Consider the following 19,075-nt stretch of genomic DNA (forward strand, 5'->3'; position numbering starts at 1 on the left):
CACTCTCTCTCTCTCTCTCTCTCAAAAATAAATAAACACTAAAACAAAAATTTTTTTAACACCAATGCTGAGCCTTCTCTCCAAGATTCTGATGTGACTGGTCCTGGATACAGCATGGGCACTGGGATTTTTTTTTTCTTTTGTAAATCGCTCTCCAGGTGATTCTACTGTGCAGCTAAGGTGGAGATTGACGGCTCTAGAGTCTAGAAACTCTGCACAGAGGCCCCAGCCATTTCCCACAAACTTTTTAGGGCAGGAGATCCAGCCAGGCAGGTCTTGCTGGAGACAGGATGCTCACACCAACCCCGGCCCCCAACCCAGGATCAACCTGTGAAGAGCCATGAGTCTGAGACAGAACACAGGGCCTCTGACCAGCCCCGGCTGGGATGTACCAAGTTCCCACACACTGAAGGCCGCACAATTGGGTTCAGTTATTTGATTACTTTAGGCATGTAAACAAAACGTGATATTATACAAATCTGGGGTGGCAAGCACCACAAAATGGTTTACTTTGAGAGATCTGAATTACAAACGCAGAGGAAAAAAAAAATGCCGAAATCCCTTTTAAACAATCTCTTTGAATAGAAAACAGAATCCGAATAAATGGTGATACCTCTTCTGGGCTGACAGATTTATTTCCCATTTCCCCTAGAAGGTTACTGGGAATAATTACATTTTCTTGTGAATCTGTCTTTTGTAAGGATGAAGCAAAATATTTCAATCTTCCCAATTGAGGCACTGCCATTGGTCCTGTGGTAGAACCAAATCCAAGCACCCCCCCCCGCCTTTAAAATTTTTTTAAAAGCTGTCGGAAAAGGAGGGGCACGGCAAAGAGGGGGTCAGAATTGCTGAATTTCCCTGTGGTGTTAACAAGACTAAGCAAAATTTATGCTTTGAGATAAAACAGAACTGATGCCTCTATCTTAGGAAGGCACCAACCAACAGCATGCGTGTGGAAAACCACCAGGCTCTGAAGAGAGACAGACCCCGACAGAACTACGACCCTCTCCGGCCTAGAAGCTGTGCGGCCTTGGGCCAGTTACTTGGCCTCTCTGAGCCTCAATTCCTTCCTTCAGCTGTAACTGCAGGAATGCTTTGAAAACTGGAGAGCGTACGCAACGCCTCTGGCCCAGGGTAGGCCTTCAATACCCAGTGGGCACCGCTATTATTCTTGGAACAATCCACACCCATTTCGGCTGAAGCCTGCTGCGCCCAACTTTTCATGGTCCGGAATCCTGGGAACTAGGGAACCATATTACACCAGTGCAGGAGGAGAATCTGTTTCTTTGTTCCACGAGCCTAAGGAAAAGAGCGAGAGCAGTCAGGAGTTGGCCTGCCCCCCCCCCCGCCCCCATTCTGGGGTCAAATGGGCTCTTTAGCGACAGAATTTGCTTTCACCTCCTGAGAGTGGCCCCATGGAAAAAGTGCCCCCAGGAACTACAGATGCCTAAGGGGCACTGTTGTTTCTTTCCCAGATATCCCCGGCACGGTCTGGCCAAACTGCCCCCGCCGCACCCCCACCCCCTGCAAAAGACAGCTTCCCGTGCAGCCCCCCGCAGCAGGAGAGGAGGAGAACCGTTAAAGAAGCTGGGGGTGCCTGTCACACTTCTCCATAACCCTGACGTGATGTGAAATTCTACAAGGTGGACCCTTTGAAATGCAAAATCTTCCAGAGTCCTTCAAATGTGTTTTTATTTTCTCGGGTTCCTAAGGCTGCTTTCAGACCCACCCATCAGTATTCCCCCCTCCCCTCCATCACCCACATTTAACAAAAAAAGAAGAAGAAGAAGAAAAGGGGAAGGTGGTGGTGGCTGAGGCAAAGACGTCTCTGTTTTGTTGTTGTTGTTGTTTTTAAAGCTCAAGTATCTCCAGTCGATGCAAGGAAGAAAAAAAAAAAAAAAGAAAGAAATCTTGTCCTCAGCTCCAGCCTCCTCACTTCCCTTCTCCAAGACACCCTGAAGCCAAGGTTCCCCCTGGAAGATGTCCTCCCGTCCGTCCGAACCAGCTCCGCACGAACTCTGCTGCTGCTTCGGATCCCAGAGAGCTTTCTTAGATCAAGAATCCCGAGTTCGGGAAGGTTAAGGCAGGCACCACCAGACCACAACCCACAATGTTTGGAGCCCCAGCCTTGATCCAAAACCGTGTGCGCAGGAGGTTTGGATTAAACATCAAAGAAGAAATTACCTTAAAACAAAGTTGTTTGGCAAAGAAAATTGCTTCGCCATAAGAAGAACCCTAGGGAATGGTAAATTGCTTTTGAATATAGACTTTTCAGTGGCGCGGTCATTAATCATGTTAATGTAAACTGCGCTAAAACAAAAATTTTCTAAGCAAGTCTCCGGGCACATCAGTGTATCTAAGCCTCGGGGGTTTGTTTCCAAAGCTCACATCCCAGCACGCAATGAAACTGCTGTTAATGGGGTCAGCTATTACAGTGCAGTCCCCGACCCTGGGCCATAATAAAGGTGACTCAGCCATGTAGAAAGAACCCTCATAAAGTTAGGCAGGAAACAAACACAGAAATTAATCAGAGGAGGAGAGGCAATGATTTTGGAAAGTGTATTCACGGGGCAAGTTTAAACAGCGACTCTCCCTGGATGATCAGACATTTCAGAGAGGAGTTGAGGGAGGCCAGTCAACATTCCTTGCAGCGCTCAAGTCCCCCGGCCAGGCCCTGTTTTGTAGGGTGCAGGGCAGGGCAGCAGCTGGACAAGACAAGGAGGAGTGTGGAGCCCAGCAGAGTTAAGCTGCGCGGAGCCCAGCCAGAACGGGCCATGTGCTTCGTGTTGGCAACAAACTGGTTCTTTCAAGAGAGGAAGGGTCTGACAAAAACGACAGCTGCAGCAAAGCAAGCAGCTCAGAGGCAAAAGCCTCGAAAAAAGCCCCAGGTTTAGGAGTCTCCCCTCAAGACAAAAAACAAACAAACAAACAAAAAAAATCATCTTTGGGGTTTTGCAAGGGCTAGTTCATCTATTAACGTGTCCCCCTTGCTGGATCAATTAAAGAGAGCCCCTCCACATCTGGTTTCCATCTAAAACCGAAACTTGTATTATCAGCATATTACATAACAAATTATGCCTGCAGGTTTCTTTTATTACACATCAGAGAGGTGTGTGTGGTAGGGCTAATGATGGCAGTGGTGCTGACCTGCGTGTTTGCTTATATCAGGTTTGGTTTTGTTTTTGTCTTTTTTTTTTTAAGGGCAAGAACGAAAAGTTTCCGTGCAGTATGCAATTCAAAAAAAGTCGCACGGCCGGGACACAACATCGGCTGAACGGTCCGCCAGTGGGTCCGGCTCTCGGTCTCCGGGACCCACCACCGCACCAAGCAGTGGGTGAGAAGGGCGTACTGTTTAAAGAGCACGGCAAAGACATACCAGCCTGCTCCGAGGCGTCCCCTGCTGCCAGCTCCCAGAGTGTACCGGGGTGCCTGGTCTCCAGTCTCCAGCAGGGGAAGAGAGCTGGCTAGCCCTTCCCAACCCTTCCACCATTGGTCAGGCGCCTGCCCGCTGAACCCGCTTAAAGGACACGCAGCCCATCAGGCTTCCACAGAACTGGGGGGGGGGGGGGGGGGGGAGGGAATGGAGGCCAGGTGACAGTGAAGTCATCAACAGGGGGACAGAGAGAGGTGACAGGTGTGGGGAGAAAGAGCCTAAGAAATAACAACGGGGCTTCCCGTAGGATGTCAACGAAGGAGAGCCACCACGACCCCTCTAAGGTATCTTAACATAAAGGTCTTCCTAAAAGAACTTTAAGAACTTCCAAAACACTACTACGTGTGCGACATATCCTAAATTGAAAACAGAAGGGAGAAACTGACTGAAAACATTATCAATCACAATCGTGGAGCATTCGTGCTGCCAGCCTTAGGAATTCAAGTCCACTTCTGCAGCAGACAATACTAACTTTTATTTAAAACTGGTCTTCAACGTTAAAAGGGTCACGTTATCAACATCACATTCTCAGGGGAAAATAAGAAGTCCTTGGGCAAAATGATCTGAACCGGTCTGAAAACCACCTTCTTCTCTAGAGGGGCATTTGGGGAAAAAACAGACCTGCCCCAAGCCTCTCCTTAGTTTCCTAGACTGGAACAGCGCCCTGGGAGCTGGATCGCCGCATGCTCCTGGGTCTGCAGGACCGCTGGCAGCATGCAGACCCTAGCCAAGTGCAGACCCTGGGTCGAGGGCCACAAGTCCTGCACTTAGAACACAAACCTCCTCCCACTAACAGGGGCCTGTCAACGGGAGGTAGCTGCTTCTGGTTTTTTATCTAGCTGTCGCCAGTTAAGGGATGGGGTTGGGGGCGGGGAAACAAAACCCCACAGATCTGCAATTCAGTATCAAAACTGTAACTGAGACAAGTCACTGCTAAGTGGATAAATTAAAATGAAACCAAAACCTGGCCAAGTCCGGAACAGTGAGTTTCACCAGGTCTACTAACTCCATTCCCTCCCAAGTCCTCAGACCAGGTGACATCTTTCAACGGAGTCCAGGATCTGGAGCAAGGAGGGATCCCCTTCCAGCCTGTGGGAAGTGCTGGGAACACATATGCTAGTATGTCATTTGGAAGTCTGCTAATGCGTTGTAGGCAGCACAAGACGCTTGCCTGGCTTCCCAGGCCAATAAACAATGCCATTCCAACTCCTGCAGCAGTCAATAGAAAACACTCCCTTGTCTCCGCCATCCAACAATTCAACAAACATTTGTTCCTGTGGAACAACCGTCAGCCTGGCTCCATCTGCACCCGCTCCCGCAAGACAAGCGCGGCGGCGGAGGCGGCGGCGGCGGCGGCACCAATGCCCTGCCCCAGGGTCCCGGCCCGTGAAGCAGCCCTCCGCAGGGGCCACTCACCCAACACCACCGAGTCCGGAGACTGTAACGTATGGAAGACTCAGAGTGTGGCCTATAGGAGGCAGAATCCCATTCATCAAATGCTGCAAAGAGCCGTTCTTTGTTCACCATCGTACGAAGTACAGTACGTGTTAATGAACCCGGGCGGTCAGATGGAGGGAGCCCGGCTTCGGGGGGCTTCCGGGGGCTAAGGACCCGTGCAAGCTAGCTCGCACGACTCGCCCGTGCTCCGCCGCTCTGCCCCGCGCCTCGAGCATTGTTCCCCAAGTCTGCAGGCGGGGGTGGGGAGCTGGGGGTGCCCGAGAAGCCCCTTGGGGCAATGCACACCGAGGGCCCTCCCCGGATTCTAGGTGTCCTCGCCTCCTTCGTCCCTGCCCCACCAAGAGAAACTCCCAGCGGGAAAGCTGACTCCCACAGGCTTGCAAATCAAGGACTGGCAAAAATGTGACTCGACCAGTGTGCCCGTGCCGGACGGCCCTTCTCGCCATGTGCAAAGCCACGCCGGCGCCCCCCGCTCCGCAAACCCCCGCCGCGGCCACCCCGCGGGCTTCCCCAGCCGGGAGCAGAACGCTCCCTCACCCCCCACTGCGACCGCCCCGGCCGGTCCAGCAGCCACGGAGCCCGCCGCGGGGCGTCCGCATCCCGGGGGTGGCGGACCCAAACTTCCGCGAACAAAAGAGTTGTCTGCAAACGGTGCGGGAACTTCGGGGTTAGCAGGGGCGCTCGGGTCCCGGATCCCGGAGCCTTCGCCGCTGGCGCCAGCCAGGGCTCAACTTGAGACGCGGAGAGGAGCACACCCCCGGGCGCAGCCGGCCCCGCACCCGCCCCGGGGAAGCGCAGACTTTTCCGCAGGGGCCGGGCTGGCTCGTTCCCTTGGCGGCGCTCTGACAAGTCTCACGCCTGCACCAGAGGCGACACTCAGCACCCCGAGAAACCGCCCGAACCAACCCGAAGACAAGGCGGAAAAAAGGAAACCAGCAACATAAAAAAAAAAAAAAAGAAAAGAATAACAATTTAAAAATCTTAAAAGGGCAAGCCCAGCACACGCGAGAGCGGGGTCCCTCCAGCCGCCGGCTGCGGCGCACACGGCAGGGACCTCCGCTCGGGACCGGCCCCTCGGCCGCCACCGCCGCCGCGCGGCCCGGGGTCGCTTACTGTGCGCGGCGGGGCGCTCCGAGCGCGGGCCCCGCGCCGTCGCCGCCGGCGCTCGCCAAGTCGTCCCGGCTGCCCACCGCGCGTCCGCCGCGCGCACGCTCTCCTGCCGGCGCCGAGCGCTTTGTACCGAGCGGCTCCCAGGGAGGAGGAAATCGACTTGTCACTTCCTGAACTGTTTGCAACTCGTCCCTTTAACCGGCCCCGGCCAGGCCGCCCGCGCCCGCCGCGCCCGCCGCGCCCGCCGCCGCCGAGGGGCCGCCCGACCTCGGCTGCGTGTCGCTGGGTCGGGCGCTCTGGCGGCGGCGTCGCGGGCCCGGGCGCTCGGCGCGGCGGCGGCGGCGTGCAGGAGCCGGGCGGCGTGCGGCGGCAGCGGCGGCGGCGGCGGCGGCGGCGGCGGGCGAGTGTGCAGTGCGCGCAGCCGCCGGTGGGCGGGGAGTGGGGGGGTCGCGGCGCGCCGCCGGCGGGGCTAGAGGGCGTCCTGCGAGCTGAGCCGCGCGCCGAGCTCGCGCTTGCGAGGCCCCGGGACGCGGGAAGTGGCCCCGGGCCCGGGCCGCGCCGCCACCACCACCCCCCCTCCTCCGCGGCTGCCCGGGGCCAGGGGTCCCGCGGGCGTCTCTCCCGCCCGCCCCAGCCCGAACCGGGGCAAAAAAATCCTGGGCCGCGTGGACTTCAGACGTCCAGCTTCCGGGTTGTTGGGTTTTGAGGTTTCAAAGAAACGATCATTACGGTGGCGTGCTGGGCGGCGGGGGGCGGGGGGGGGGGCGTGTTAGTGTTGTTACATTTTGGGAAAATAAAGCGCTAGTTTCCTAACTCGGGGCGCTGATCGAAATAAAGGAATGTGTACTTCAGAAGCCACATGCAAAATATATGCAACTGGTGAAGGAAGGATTTGTGGTTGCTAAGCAGAGGCAGAGCATGTTTCGTTCTGTAACTTAGGATGTTGACTTAAGTTCAGGAATGTAACCCTGATAGAATAAGCAGAGCATTTTCATTGTACTGCTCACCTGGGGGAGGGGGGATTGTTTTCCTTGTGAAGCGAACCCCTAGATTTCCCATTACTCAGTCCTACTAGTGTATGTTATTTTATTGACCTTGTATCCAAAGAGATTTTTAAGGAGGAGGTGTTTGTTTTTTTTTTTTTTTAAAGAACTCCCCTATGCCTGTTTTGGGTTCTCCTTTGCCAAAAAAACAAAACACCTCATTACTTTACATGGATTGTGTCTGCGCCATTTGAATGGTTCTATTCATAAATCAGGAAACTTTTTCTGTTGCTTCTAGGAACATTTAATTGGTTTTAATCCAATGTTTCAATCCCAGTATCAAACATAAATGAACAATTAACTTCTTGAGCACTTGGGAAACTCTTATATTTCATGGCTATTGCTGAAATATTTCAGTTTCTCTCACACTGGACCCATTCTTTTTCAGAAAATCATGAGCTAACATCTTTCACACGAGCTACAGCTCACTCCAGTGGTTTCTTCTGCAAGATTAGGATGACCTACAGTCAGAAGGATGTGAGTCTACTCATTCAAGTAGATGATGTGGGATATAACCCATTCATCCCACAAAAGCCAAAATGAGCTAACAGGGAGAATGCTAAGATTCTGATATCCTTATCCATAAGCATTGCTTTAAAAGAATTTATCAAGGGCCAGTTTTGAAAGGAGCAAGAACTAAGTCTCCCTACGTGAAACAAAGAAAGGTACAAGGGATAATTTGAGAATACTGCTACACTTCCCTCAGGCCATTTTATCACAGTGTCACCTCGGCCTTTGAGAGCTTTAAGAATATAGTTTAATTTACTTTTTATTAGGAAGCCTAGAGTGACTCCTGCTGGCAAACATTCAGCTTATTCCTACAATTACTAGTTCATCAGGTCAACACAGAAAATAAAATGCAGGGGTCCAGAGCCTGGAGACAATTATTGCAACCATGATTCTTGTTTCTTTCGGGATGATTTTAGTCTCAGAAAATTCCAAGGATTGTGGTCATGGCAAGCCCGTTTACTGCAACGCCTCCTTTCCAACCTAAAGCAGCCTGTTTTTCTGGTTCTGAGGCTTTCTTGCAAATGCACAAACTAAAATACCTGCTCAAGGACTTGTGCTACTAACCAATGAATGGCTATTTCTCATGTACTTAATTTGAATCTCCAAAAGCTAACCGGTATATACATTAAGGCCTGGATCGCTTTACCTTCCAGATACTATGTGGCTCTTTCCACATTATGCAGTTAAGTCCTATACATCTAAAACACCCCCACTCTTTAAGGCTGTATACTACATAGTTGTTTATTACTTAAAAAGTCCTACCCAAAGGTTGTATATTAGAGTTTTGCTCAATTCAGAAGCGCAAATATAAATGCAGCTGAACTCTGGATGTAAAACAATATAAGCTGTATGGGGGGGGGGGGGTGTCTACCTTTGTTCAATCCTTAAAGGTCAAAACCAAATCAAAACCAGATTTAGAGCACTACCAGGCAACTAAACACAAATTCATAAGTCAATTTAGGAATAAATCCATAAATAATCCGAAATGATCACTTGTAACTTTTCCATTATCATTGACCAACACTAACTGGGGTAAGCCACGAACACCTGGGAACTATAAAATGCAGGGATCCCATACGGTCTCCCTCCAAGACCGATCAATGAAACAGGGATAAAGCACAGCGATATTGCCTCTCCTGGCCCCTCTCAAAGCAGAGCCACCAAAGGGAGGAACGCCTGTGCGTACAGCACGCATCCATCATGTCTCCTCAAAACTGTCTGGGAGAATTTAAACTGAATTAAATTCTACACTACAGAGTTGCCCTATTCCAAGTGTAAAGCTCTTGAGCAATAGGAGACAGTAAGGGTGTATTTTATTAAGAAAGGGTGTAACCAACTATAACTTGTATCAACAAGCTAATAAAGTATTCACCTAAGCACATTTGTGCAGAGCAGGGTAAAGGTTGGATTCTGATAGGCACTAAGGAGTGTCCTAGGTAGTTAGTGGGTGTTTTATTTTTGTGCCTTTAGAGGCAGATGAATGTGATACTCAAGCAACAAGGAGCTAAGCTTTGAAGTCTGATCAAGTACCAGTCAATGTTGTTCAGTTTAACCCATCAAATCTATGTGTGCCTATAGCTGTAAAAAGAGCTCACCACTAAAAAGTCATAAACTAGTTTGTCTCTGAGAATAACACAGTATATTCTTTTTTAGAATAAAGTGAATGAAACAAACATCAAACTTGTTATACATTGGACCCAACAGCACAGTACGCAGATGTGTGTGTATTAACCCCTTTATTCGGCTTCCAAAAGCCACTGCCTCTTTGTCACAACTGTTGTATTAAAAGCCAGTCATTCACATTTCACACTGTCCTTTCTAAATCTGAAAAGATCTTTTATAAAGCAGAACCTTTCAAAGTTGCTTATAATAGATGATGGGAAGACAAACACCACCAAGTCCACCTGAAGCATTTTCAAAAAGACTGGCTACAGAAAACAAGTTAGCAAAATACATTTCTTTGGAAAATATGGAAAGTTTTTGGTGACAGATAGAAGCCAAAAATCTGAATCTACTATGGGGACAATTTTCTAATGTAGATTTTATTCATCTATGAGCCAGCTACAACTAACGGCCCTACCTACACATGCACTAATCCTTCCATTCTTTCCTTTCTGATCTTTCATATTGTGTTCTGAAACTTTTCCACTGAGGAAAAGGAATTATAGCTCTGGCTGGAATCTCTCTCATATGGATAGACAGACAGACAGGTAGGTAGGTAGGTAAGTAGAAATAGCTACACATAGAGAGAGAGGCATCTCCCCTATCTATATACACACCTTTCTTAAGAGGCACTTCGATTCTTGAAGACAAAGTTACTTTTTGATTCAAGAACTAAATAAAACAAATGTATTTTCATTGAAAAATAACCATGGCAGTGAATTTAATGATACCAATCTAACTCCTCTGATACAAAATGAGAGTTGAAAGCAGCTTGAAGCGGAATGCCTATTGAAATCAGCGCATGTGAATCCGCACAGCTTTGTAACCAAACGTCTAGCACCATTGAGGTACGAAGCATGCCAGCTGGGACAGCATTGTGCACCACAAAGTGTGGGTTGTAAGCCTCAGTCCTGAGCACAAACCCTGGTTTCCAAGTTGGCAGGTGCTGAAAACACAGCAAATGTCACGCTTGCAACTCACTGGATGAAGAGCTCTGGGTAATGCAAGCTAAAAAGAACAGAGCAACAGTTAAAACTTATTTAACTTTGAGATAGATAGATAGATATAGATAGATAGATATAGATATAGATATAGATATAGATATAGATATAGATATAGATATAGATATAGATATAGATATTTTTTTTTTGGCAAGTTAATAGTAGCTATTGGTGTTATGTGCTACCAGAAAACACCAGCATGAAAAAGGAAGACAGTGAAAAGTTTCTGCATGGTAAATAAACAAAAGGAATACAATGAAGGCTCTTCACAATTTACATTCAAAGTTACTGGTGTATGTAAAACTTATCCAACCTGTGTTACTATTTTAATAGTAACAATGAAAAGCATAATTCATTCCTGACCTTTCCCTGATCTATTTATGATCTGAGCTGAAGGAGACTCTAATTGATATCACTGTTAACATGGCTACTCACCCATAACCTAGCTTGGCCTCAGACCCTCCACCAAAAACACAGCTAAAAACAAGTGACAGTATCTTCATATTGTTATACACTGAGTTTTATCTAGAAAATATTTCAGCAGCACAGCCAGACTAAATGTTTCTGCTATCATCTTCAAATGAAAATCTTTTCCCTTTTTTTTCTTATATAGCCTTTAGTGGAATTCAGATTTGGTATTTATGATACAAGCCCAAAATTTGCCTTAATTTTTCTCTCCTGTCAACTGTCTACCATATAATGTCACTGCCTCAAGAAAAATCTATTTTTAACTCATCCCTAGTGATATGCTCAAAGCCACTGCTATCCTGCCTATCCCCATAAAAATGAAACCGAGTGAATTTCATTTTCATTATGTAGAAAGGAAACTGTGAAACGACATACAGTTTGTGATTTCACAGAGTTTAAATACCCAATCTAAAGACTGAATCCTTTGGGTTTAAAATATCAAGGAAAATAATCAGTCTCCGGCTCCAAAGGGTAGAGAACATCCTTGGGAGCAGTATGAAAAGAACATGTGCCCCACATAGTGTATTAGCCTGTGAATTTCTTAACTCTCCTCAGCAGTTTGTCAACCTTCTGTTTTAACCAAAAGCAAAGATGTTTTGTTTTATTGTATCCATTATAAGAGGGACTGGCCTTGCCTATTTTGTATGCACATACCCTGCCCCTGATCTGAAACGAAGAAGAAGTGATATGAGAAGTTAGCTTGCTTTTTAACTACTACTTTACAGCTTCTCTTAACTTTCACAAAAAAAACCCTCCCCAAAAAACAAAAGTCGTGATCAAATCCAGGTTATTTAACCACCATAGCACTAAACTCCCTAACTCAGGGAAGCTTTTATTACGTCCATCCTAGGGACATACCTCCTTATCATACTGATCTCATCTCTATAGAGTTTTTAAAAAATAGTTCAAAGACTTCAGCTCTTTGAGGATGACTAGAGAAAGTGACACTATTCTGGCCAGTATTTCTCTAGTCACACTAAGCCGGGTCCAGGCACTGGGATATTCACTTACCCACCAATAAAAAAGGTTAAGTATACAAATCTGAAAACCAAATGTTTTCTAGACTAGGTAGGATAAACAACTGATTCGATGTACACAACATACTACACTGTCAGTTCCGCTATAAACTAAGGTCAAATCAGATAAACTATTTAAAGTATTAACCAACCTCAAACTTTGAAATGTCACTGTGAATGGCACCGTTAACTCAACATAAAACGAGGAAACAAAATACAACTCACTGATCAAAGAAATTCAATCTAGATGATGCAAGGTGGAAATCAATGATAAAACCCTGCCCCACTGCTTCCTCAATGCCAGGTAAGACCCAAATCCAACTCAACCTTCATTGAACCTGATGCATGGTTAGTCGAAGGACCTGCTCTCAGTTCCCTTGTTGGAAATAACACCTTAGCATTCAGACCTAGTGATGGAAGGTGCATCATGTCCTTGGCCATTTGTTTTTCAATTCAAACGCATCCAAATGAACATTTTCCCCATCATACCTACATTTATTACTAAATAATTACCACTTAAACAGATAACGACCTTACATGTGAGTATCCTTAGAGTTTGCTAAAACACATCATAAAGATCATTTGTTGAAAATGACTAAAGAAGCAGCAGCTACACAGAACGGTTTTTTAAGAAATTCTGGAAGGCCCACCTGTTCCAAATTTTCACTCTTACTCACCTATCCACCACTTGGCCTCTCCCCGCCATCGAAACACTCTTGGAATACAGTGGACCTGAAGACATAACTCAGTGGCACTGAGGGGTAAGATCTCAAACAAGTCAATCTATCAGCCCCAATGGGAAGACAGATTCTTGGAGGAGAGAATATTTACCTGGCACTGGCGTTTGCTAGGAATCATGCTAAGTGGCTTCACATTGATTTTTCTTACTTAATACTCATTCACACCCCTATTACGTGAAGTCTGCACAACTGTTTCTGTCTCCGTTTCTCAAACCGGCTCCAAAGAAATGTTCTGAAGGGAAACCAAGTTTAAGTAAGTGTATGCTATCCCAGCACCGTTAACATACTTCGGTGTCACTGAGGGGAGAAGCAGGTACAGGACAGGAAGGCAGTAGCCCAGAGAGGTACAAGGCCTAAGAAGGGCACGCTCACGCACGGCACCCGAGCGAGGGTCTCTGTGCGGCATGAGAAGGTAGAAGCCTCAGCGCCCTGGGGCTGCAGGGTGCTAAATTAGGTCACCTGTCAGTGTGATTCCTGTGTGCCTACTCAGGCCCAATCTTGATCTCGATCTTTCTATACATACAATCCAAGCAGACTAAACAATCAGATGTAAACTTCTAAGTTTCTTGGATAAAATATACTATGGTCAAACGAATACAAACTAAATTATCAAATATATCACCAGGGACAAACAATACTCAAATCTGAAGTTTACCAATGAATGTACAAAGATGTTTTATAGATGGAAAAATACATGATTTTATGCTCCAAATGTTTTATTATACGTACATGTATTTTTTCACATACACAGATACCGTTGTTTAAAAGAACTGTAAAATGACCTAATAACTGATTCTTAGCTAATGGGAGTATTTAAACTTCCCATATATAGCAGAAACCCGGGGCACCTGGGTGGCTCAGTTGGTTAAGCATCTGACTCTTCAGCTCAGGTCATGATGTCACGGCTCATGATACTGAGCCTCTCATTGGGCTCTGTGCCGACAGCACGGAGAGGCTGCTTCGGATTCTCTCTCAAAATAAATAAACAAACATTTATTGTGGAAACCTATTTTGCAGACCCATCTCTAAACCTTAGATCAACTTCAGCAGGTATTATGGACTGAATGTTTGTGTCAACCCCCTCCCAAATTCACAAGTTGAAGCCCTAACCCGCAATGTGATGGTATTTGGAAATGGGGCCTCTGGGAGGTAATCAGGGTTAGGTGAAGTCAGGCAGGCGGGGCTCTCATGACGGAATCGGCACCCTTATGAGCCTGCTCTCGTGTTCAAGAGAGAGAGCCTGCTCTCGTGCTCTCTCTCTCTCCCTTGTAGGCATGCACAAGGGGCTCGTGTGAACATGCAGGGGGATGGCAGCTGCCTACATGCCAAGAGCAGAGTCTTCAAAATGAAGCCTGCCTTGCTGGCACCTTGATCTTGGACTTCCCGGTCTCCAGACTGTGAAAAGTAAATTCCTGTTGTTTAAGCTACCCAGCCAACGGCAGCCCAAGCTGACCAGCACCGGGGTGGAGAACTTTAAATATCACCTACTGACCACCCTCATTTTACAGAGACGAAACCTGAACCCCAGAAAAGGAAAGCGACCTGCCTATATTGCAATCATTTTTTCCTCCCAAATTGAGTATTTCAAAATAATCATTTCTCTTTCGTATTTATTCTACTACTTACCAGATTTTAAACTCTGTTACTATAGAATGAAAGGAACCAAAACAAATCAAATTTCAAGGCCAGAAAATAATCTGACACTGCATTTGTCATAAATTAAATCATTCATCAAATGGACTTAGTAATAATAAGATGATCCCTCTGACTTCTGGTTACGTTAGCACCTTCACCATACAGAGATTCCAGGAGGAAACCTCAGAGCCCGAAATGAACAAACTTCTCCAAGAGACAGGCTTATTTCACAGTGAGGTCCAGTATGTGGAATCCCCCTCATAGTTTAATCCAGTTAATTACTTTTTAATTAAATAATAACCACACTAGTTGGCACTTCCAACCTATGAGGCTACATGGAATTCAATCCTCTCTCTTGAGCAAACTATAGTATCAATTTTTTTTTTTTTTTTGACCCAACTGGTTCTCTTCACAAAATCAGAGCTTTCCTGCTAGACATGTTAGGGCTCCCACACGGAATAAACAGCTCTGACTCGTGCGCCTCGTTTAGGATTGCTTCTCAAAAGTCAGCAAGTATTATTCCCATTCAAAACAACAGCATAGAAGCCCTTTCGCTGAGTCACAACTGGGCCTCAAAGGTTACATTTTATAAATAAGACAACGCGCAGTGTTTTTCATTCACAACTTCAGGCCTGTCTTCCAAAACTTGCATACAGCTCTTTAATTCAGCCCAGTATGTTTTATTAAATGCCATATTATGATTTTCCCCATTCAGACTCCAGCCAGGCTTCTTGTTGAGGACATGGAAGGAAAACTTAATTATTGCTGCTTCAGTGCATCTAAATTTATTTCATTACCAAAATCAACAGAGTAAGGGCGAGATGCTGTAGCAGAAAGGCAGCCGGACATGGAATGTAAACTGCTCCTTCCTCTACCCTTCCCCCGCCCACCCCACCCTCAAAGTTCCATGGTTGGAAAGCATCCTAACGTGGGCTTTTTTTTTTTTTTTTTTTTAGCCAGGATGTACTAAAATTAGATGGGAACAAAGGACTGACATTTTCATACACGAGGAGGGGTTAGGAGAAAAACGTGCACTGGCAGCACCCACTCTTTTCTACATTTAGCTTCTCCCCCCGCGCCCCCCCCCCCAACAACTGCGTCCATCCTTGACAAGAGGCAGGGAGGGCATCGGCAGGAGCGCCGCGGGGAGCACTGCGCCCAGCCCGGCGGAGAATCCCAGAGAATGCTAACCTGCCTGTCTGTAAGTATGTTAATGAAGAATGAGAAATACAGTTCACGGTGCCCTTATTCAACTGGAGTATTTTCACATTTCTTTCAAGGCTCCTCATACAATGTCCATGATATGCTCATCGCTGGTTCATGTGTAAATTTTTAGGTATTTGGGAAAACAAATACGGTACATTTGCTTTCCTTACAAAGCTTCCGGGTAGCATGCACACAAAAAAGATGACTCACTAAAGTACTTATTTTCTGATGCGGTAATAACAATACATATTTTAAAACATAAAAGAATTTATCATTTCTTCCAAATGGGCCACTTAAAAATGAAAAAAAAGTAGATTTGGGTTTTTTTTAATATCTTCCTCTTAGAAACTGGACAAGTAATTTGCAAATACTCTAAGGCACAAGTGATCTCTTAGTTGTAAGTCTTTCTTACAATGGTATCAGCATGACAAAAGTACATTCTGCCAGCCTCTCCATCCGGTTTTTGAAGTTCTACTTCATAAAAGCAGGATACTGATACATTCATGTCTTGTGAATTATTCCTATCTTTTTAATTTGGTTTCCCTGGGCCTAAACCACAGGTCTACACAGTGACCGCTCAAAATTCAGTTCGAGAAGCCCTTTAATGATTAGTCTAATGCACTGAGTTGTAAAGATTTTTAAAACTCAGTAAGTACCGACTCAAGCTCTCTTTTTTTCCTGGTTACTGGAGCCCATCTTGACATCTAAGCTGGAAATGAATGATCTTTCAACAACACGCCAGGGATTTTGCTAAGGTCATATTCAATCATTCATTAGGCTTCTTCCCCCTCGCTTTTCAGAGTTCTATTGTGAAGCTGGTTTTATTCAGCATTTATGTAGCCTGTGGGCTCGGGTGTTTGTCTGCTTAATGTTGAGTTTCATTTCTATGCCCCTAACATAGGAATCCATCAATTGACCAAAGAATTTCAAACTATTCTTTTACTTTTCTAACAAATTGCATGGTGTGTATGACGAATAAATTAGCATTAATTTTCTTCCATTAACTGTTAATAAAACATGCTCCTGTGCTCCCCCTTCTTCTAAGGACATCTCTGTTTCCTGCCTAACAGAGAAATGACAAGGGTTTCCTAATTTTTTCCCACTAAGCAATTGTCCTTCAACCTAGCATGCTTCTCGTCTCCCACAATCAAGCTCTAGGTCATGGGCAGCCTCCTTCCAGTGAAGTGTACTAGACAAGACTCCTTTCAGAGCCCATCAACACCCCCCCCACCCCCCCCCACACACACACACAAATAGCTAAAGAGGTTTTACTACTGTGGAACACAAGACACTTGGTCCCTTGCTTTCAAAGCAGAAAGCTGTCTCTGGAGCACGTACACTCTAGTTCACAGTGCCAAAAACAGGAAATCAAACCCAGGTCTCCCCACAGCAGAATGCCGGCCTGGAGAGCAACGGATTTTTCACATTTGTAGAGATTTTCATCAGGGGCTACCAGACACATACACACGTGTGTAAATATATAAAATGAAATTATTTAAGAAAACATACATCAAAGTCTATTGACACAGGCAGGGATACTCTCTTTGCATATCAATTTAAGGAAAATTATTCCAAAGGCTATAGGCTAATACAGGTTTCTTAAAAATTAAAGCTTCTATTATACTCGGGATGAATGTAAATTAACATATACATATATATATATACTACATTACTACATCACGGTATCACAGAAAATTTAAAATAATAGTAGTGAACTGAAAACATATTATTCATTGCAAACACTAAACGTTTTTTGTATAGGTTTACCTCCCTTCTTTCCCCCAAGTAACAGAAAATCGCATCCATACCGCAGACGAAGAAGAAAGGAAAATTTGCTGCTAGTACAATGAGGAGGGGGGAGGGGGATCATTCAGGGACAGTTGTACTATTTTAAAATGGCTTCAGTCAAGCTGCCAAGAGTAGTGTCAGGTTTGATTCTCATCTGCATAAACGCCAGTCCCAAAAAGCAACTCTAACTCGTGCACCTGGCTTAAAGCAAAATGTTCTGAAAACTTTCGACTTGTTCATCGGTGTAACCGGCCCATTCGGCCTCAAACCCCTTGGGACCGGCCTGCGCACCTCCTGAGCACAGAAGCGCCGGCTACCGCGGCTGTAACGTCCTAATGAGAAGCAACGAAGCTGTGCAGGCTCCAGAGAGAGGCTTCGTTTGCATTTCAAACGAGTTTCCTCAAAATAAGGGCGTCTTTTGATGAAATAAAGTGGCAATTCCAACTTCTCATCCAGAGAAACCAGCGCTCACCACAGAACTGACCGCTCCCTTTCGAAACCGCTTTTCTTCCGGGTCCCCACACGGTCACGTGACATAACAGCCCGAAGTGCAAGACTTACATACTTGCGGCCGGTTTGGGTAACTTGGGGGCACCTGCCGGCCTGGTTTTTGAAGTGTGGTGTTATTTGGAAACACGAATTGACTGTTAGCATTCTGGTACCTTCCATTTGTTCTCACTGCAATCTCTGGGGGGCCGGCTTCCGGCATGATTCGCTGACAGGGAGAGATGACAAATCCCTTCTCCTAACCTTAGCAACAGCTCCAAGGTCCCCCCCCAAATGCTTCATCTTTGCAAATGGGACGTACCACCACCACCGCCGCCCCCAACCGAGGATGACTCGAGGAGCTTTTCAACGGAGACCCGCTCGGTGGGTTTGATCAGTGAATCAAACCCCATGTCTCCGTCTGGCGGCACGGAGAGCCCAGTCTGTCAGAGCAGTGCTTTAAAACAGCACACGTAGCCACGCAAAATTCTAAAAAAGTGCTTCCATCCTATTGTCACATTTGACATCAAGAAAGAGTAATACGAAAACACAACAAAGACCAACCCTCCTTGGTAAATGATAAACCATGTTTCCGTGGGTTAAGATCCCATGCCTCGTTTGTAAAACCAACACGAGTTTTTCACAAGTTTAAATCACATACATTTTGAAGGAACTTCTCAGCCACTCTGGTTAAAAATGAGAGCTTTTCAAACAATCGGATTTGTGTTGAAAGTTTATGTAAATGTCTGCGGTTATCTCGTGCCAGGCAGGTAGCAACCTTAATGGCTGGTGAACGTGGATCTAAACCAAACCCCTCTGCCCTCCACCCCGCCCCCCACCCCACTCAGGGACAAAATAAAGAGAGAAAGGGCTGGGATGCCAGACTCGCTCGTTACCGGATGAACATGCGCCAAACAAAACCCCCACAGACCCAAATAGCTGAACATCATCAAAAACTGTGTCGCTTTCAAATTTGTGTAGCGGCTCCCGTATTAAAGTATTAGCCCAGGGGCGCCTGGGTGGCGCAGTCGGTTAAGCGTCCGACTTCAGCCAGGTCACGATCTCGCGGTCCGTGAGTTCGAGCCCCGCGTCAGGCTCTGGGCTGATGGCTCTGAGCCTGGAGCCTGTTTCCGATTCTGTGTCTCCCTCTCTCTCTGCCCCTCCCCCGCTCATGCTCTGTCTCTCTCTGTCCCAAAAATAAATAAACGTTGAAAAAAAAAAAAAATTAAAGTATTAGCCCAAATGCAACGATGGCGTCACGTGGTCACGTTATCTCCTCAAAAACGCTAATAAATACGCTGTTTCTCTTGCTAACCGGCCCTAACTGGGACATCTTTGTCCCCGCGTCCCCGGGGGCTTCTAGGTACACATCCAGCTCACACCCCCCTTCGCAGAAGAGTCTGTCACGACAAAAGGGAGGTGGGGGAAAGTGACGAAGGACGGACGGCTCGCCGGCTCCAGCCCACAGACCAACACGGGCACCAGAAAGGAGGGGCAGAGCTCCTGAAAATCCTACTTC

At 46.5% G+C, this 19,075-nt stretch overlaps 2 protein-coding genes and 1 long non-coding RNA gene across 3 annotated transcripts in view; all 3 read right to left on the reverse strand.

Moving 5' to 3' along the window:
• The window catches only part of FAM53B (family with sequence similarity 53 member B), a 113,655-nt gene extending 107,333 nt beyond the window's left edge, over positions 1–6,322 (reverse strand). Inside the window, exon 1 of the mRNA XM_045439163.1 lies at positions 6,005–6,322. The gene's annotated coding sequence lies outside the window, so the exon portion shown is untranslated. The remainder of the gene's footprint in view (positions 1–6,004) is intronic.
• Positions 611–19,075, reverse strand: part of EEF1AKMT2 (EEF1A lysine methyltransferase 2) — a 38,982-nt gene continuing 20,517 nt past the window's right edge. Inside the window, exon 6 of the mRNA XM_045439171.1 lies at positions 611–1,299. Coding sequence (XP_045295127.1) covers positions 1,256–1,299 — 44 coding nt within the window. The 3' untranslated portion in view covers positions 611–1,255. The remainder of the gene's footprint in view (positions 1,300–19,075) is intronic.
• On the reverse strand, positions 10,892–13,911 carry LOC123577185. The gene is made up of 2 exons (XR_006701748.1): positions 12,533–13,911; positions 10,892–12,433 (listed from the first exon to the last, which is right to left on the reverse strand). It is a non-coding gene; the product is annotated as an uncharacterized LOC123577185 (long non-coding RNA).

Source organism: Leopardus geoffroyi, chromosome D2, assembly GCF_018350155.1.
Source record: "Leopardus geoffroyi isolate Oge1 chromosome D2, O.geoffroyi_Oge1_pat1.0, whole genome shotgun sequence".
Taxonomy (NCBI): Eukaryota; Metazoa; Chordata; class Mammalia; order Carnivora; family Felidae; genus Leopardus; species Leopardus geoffroyi.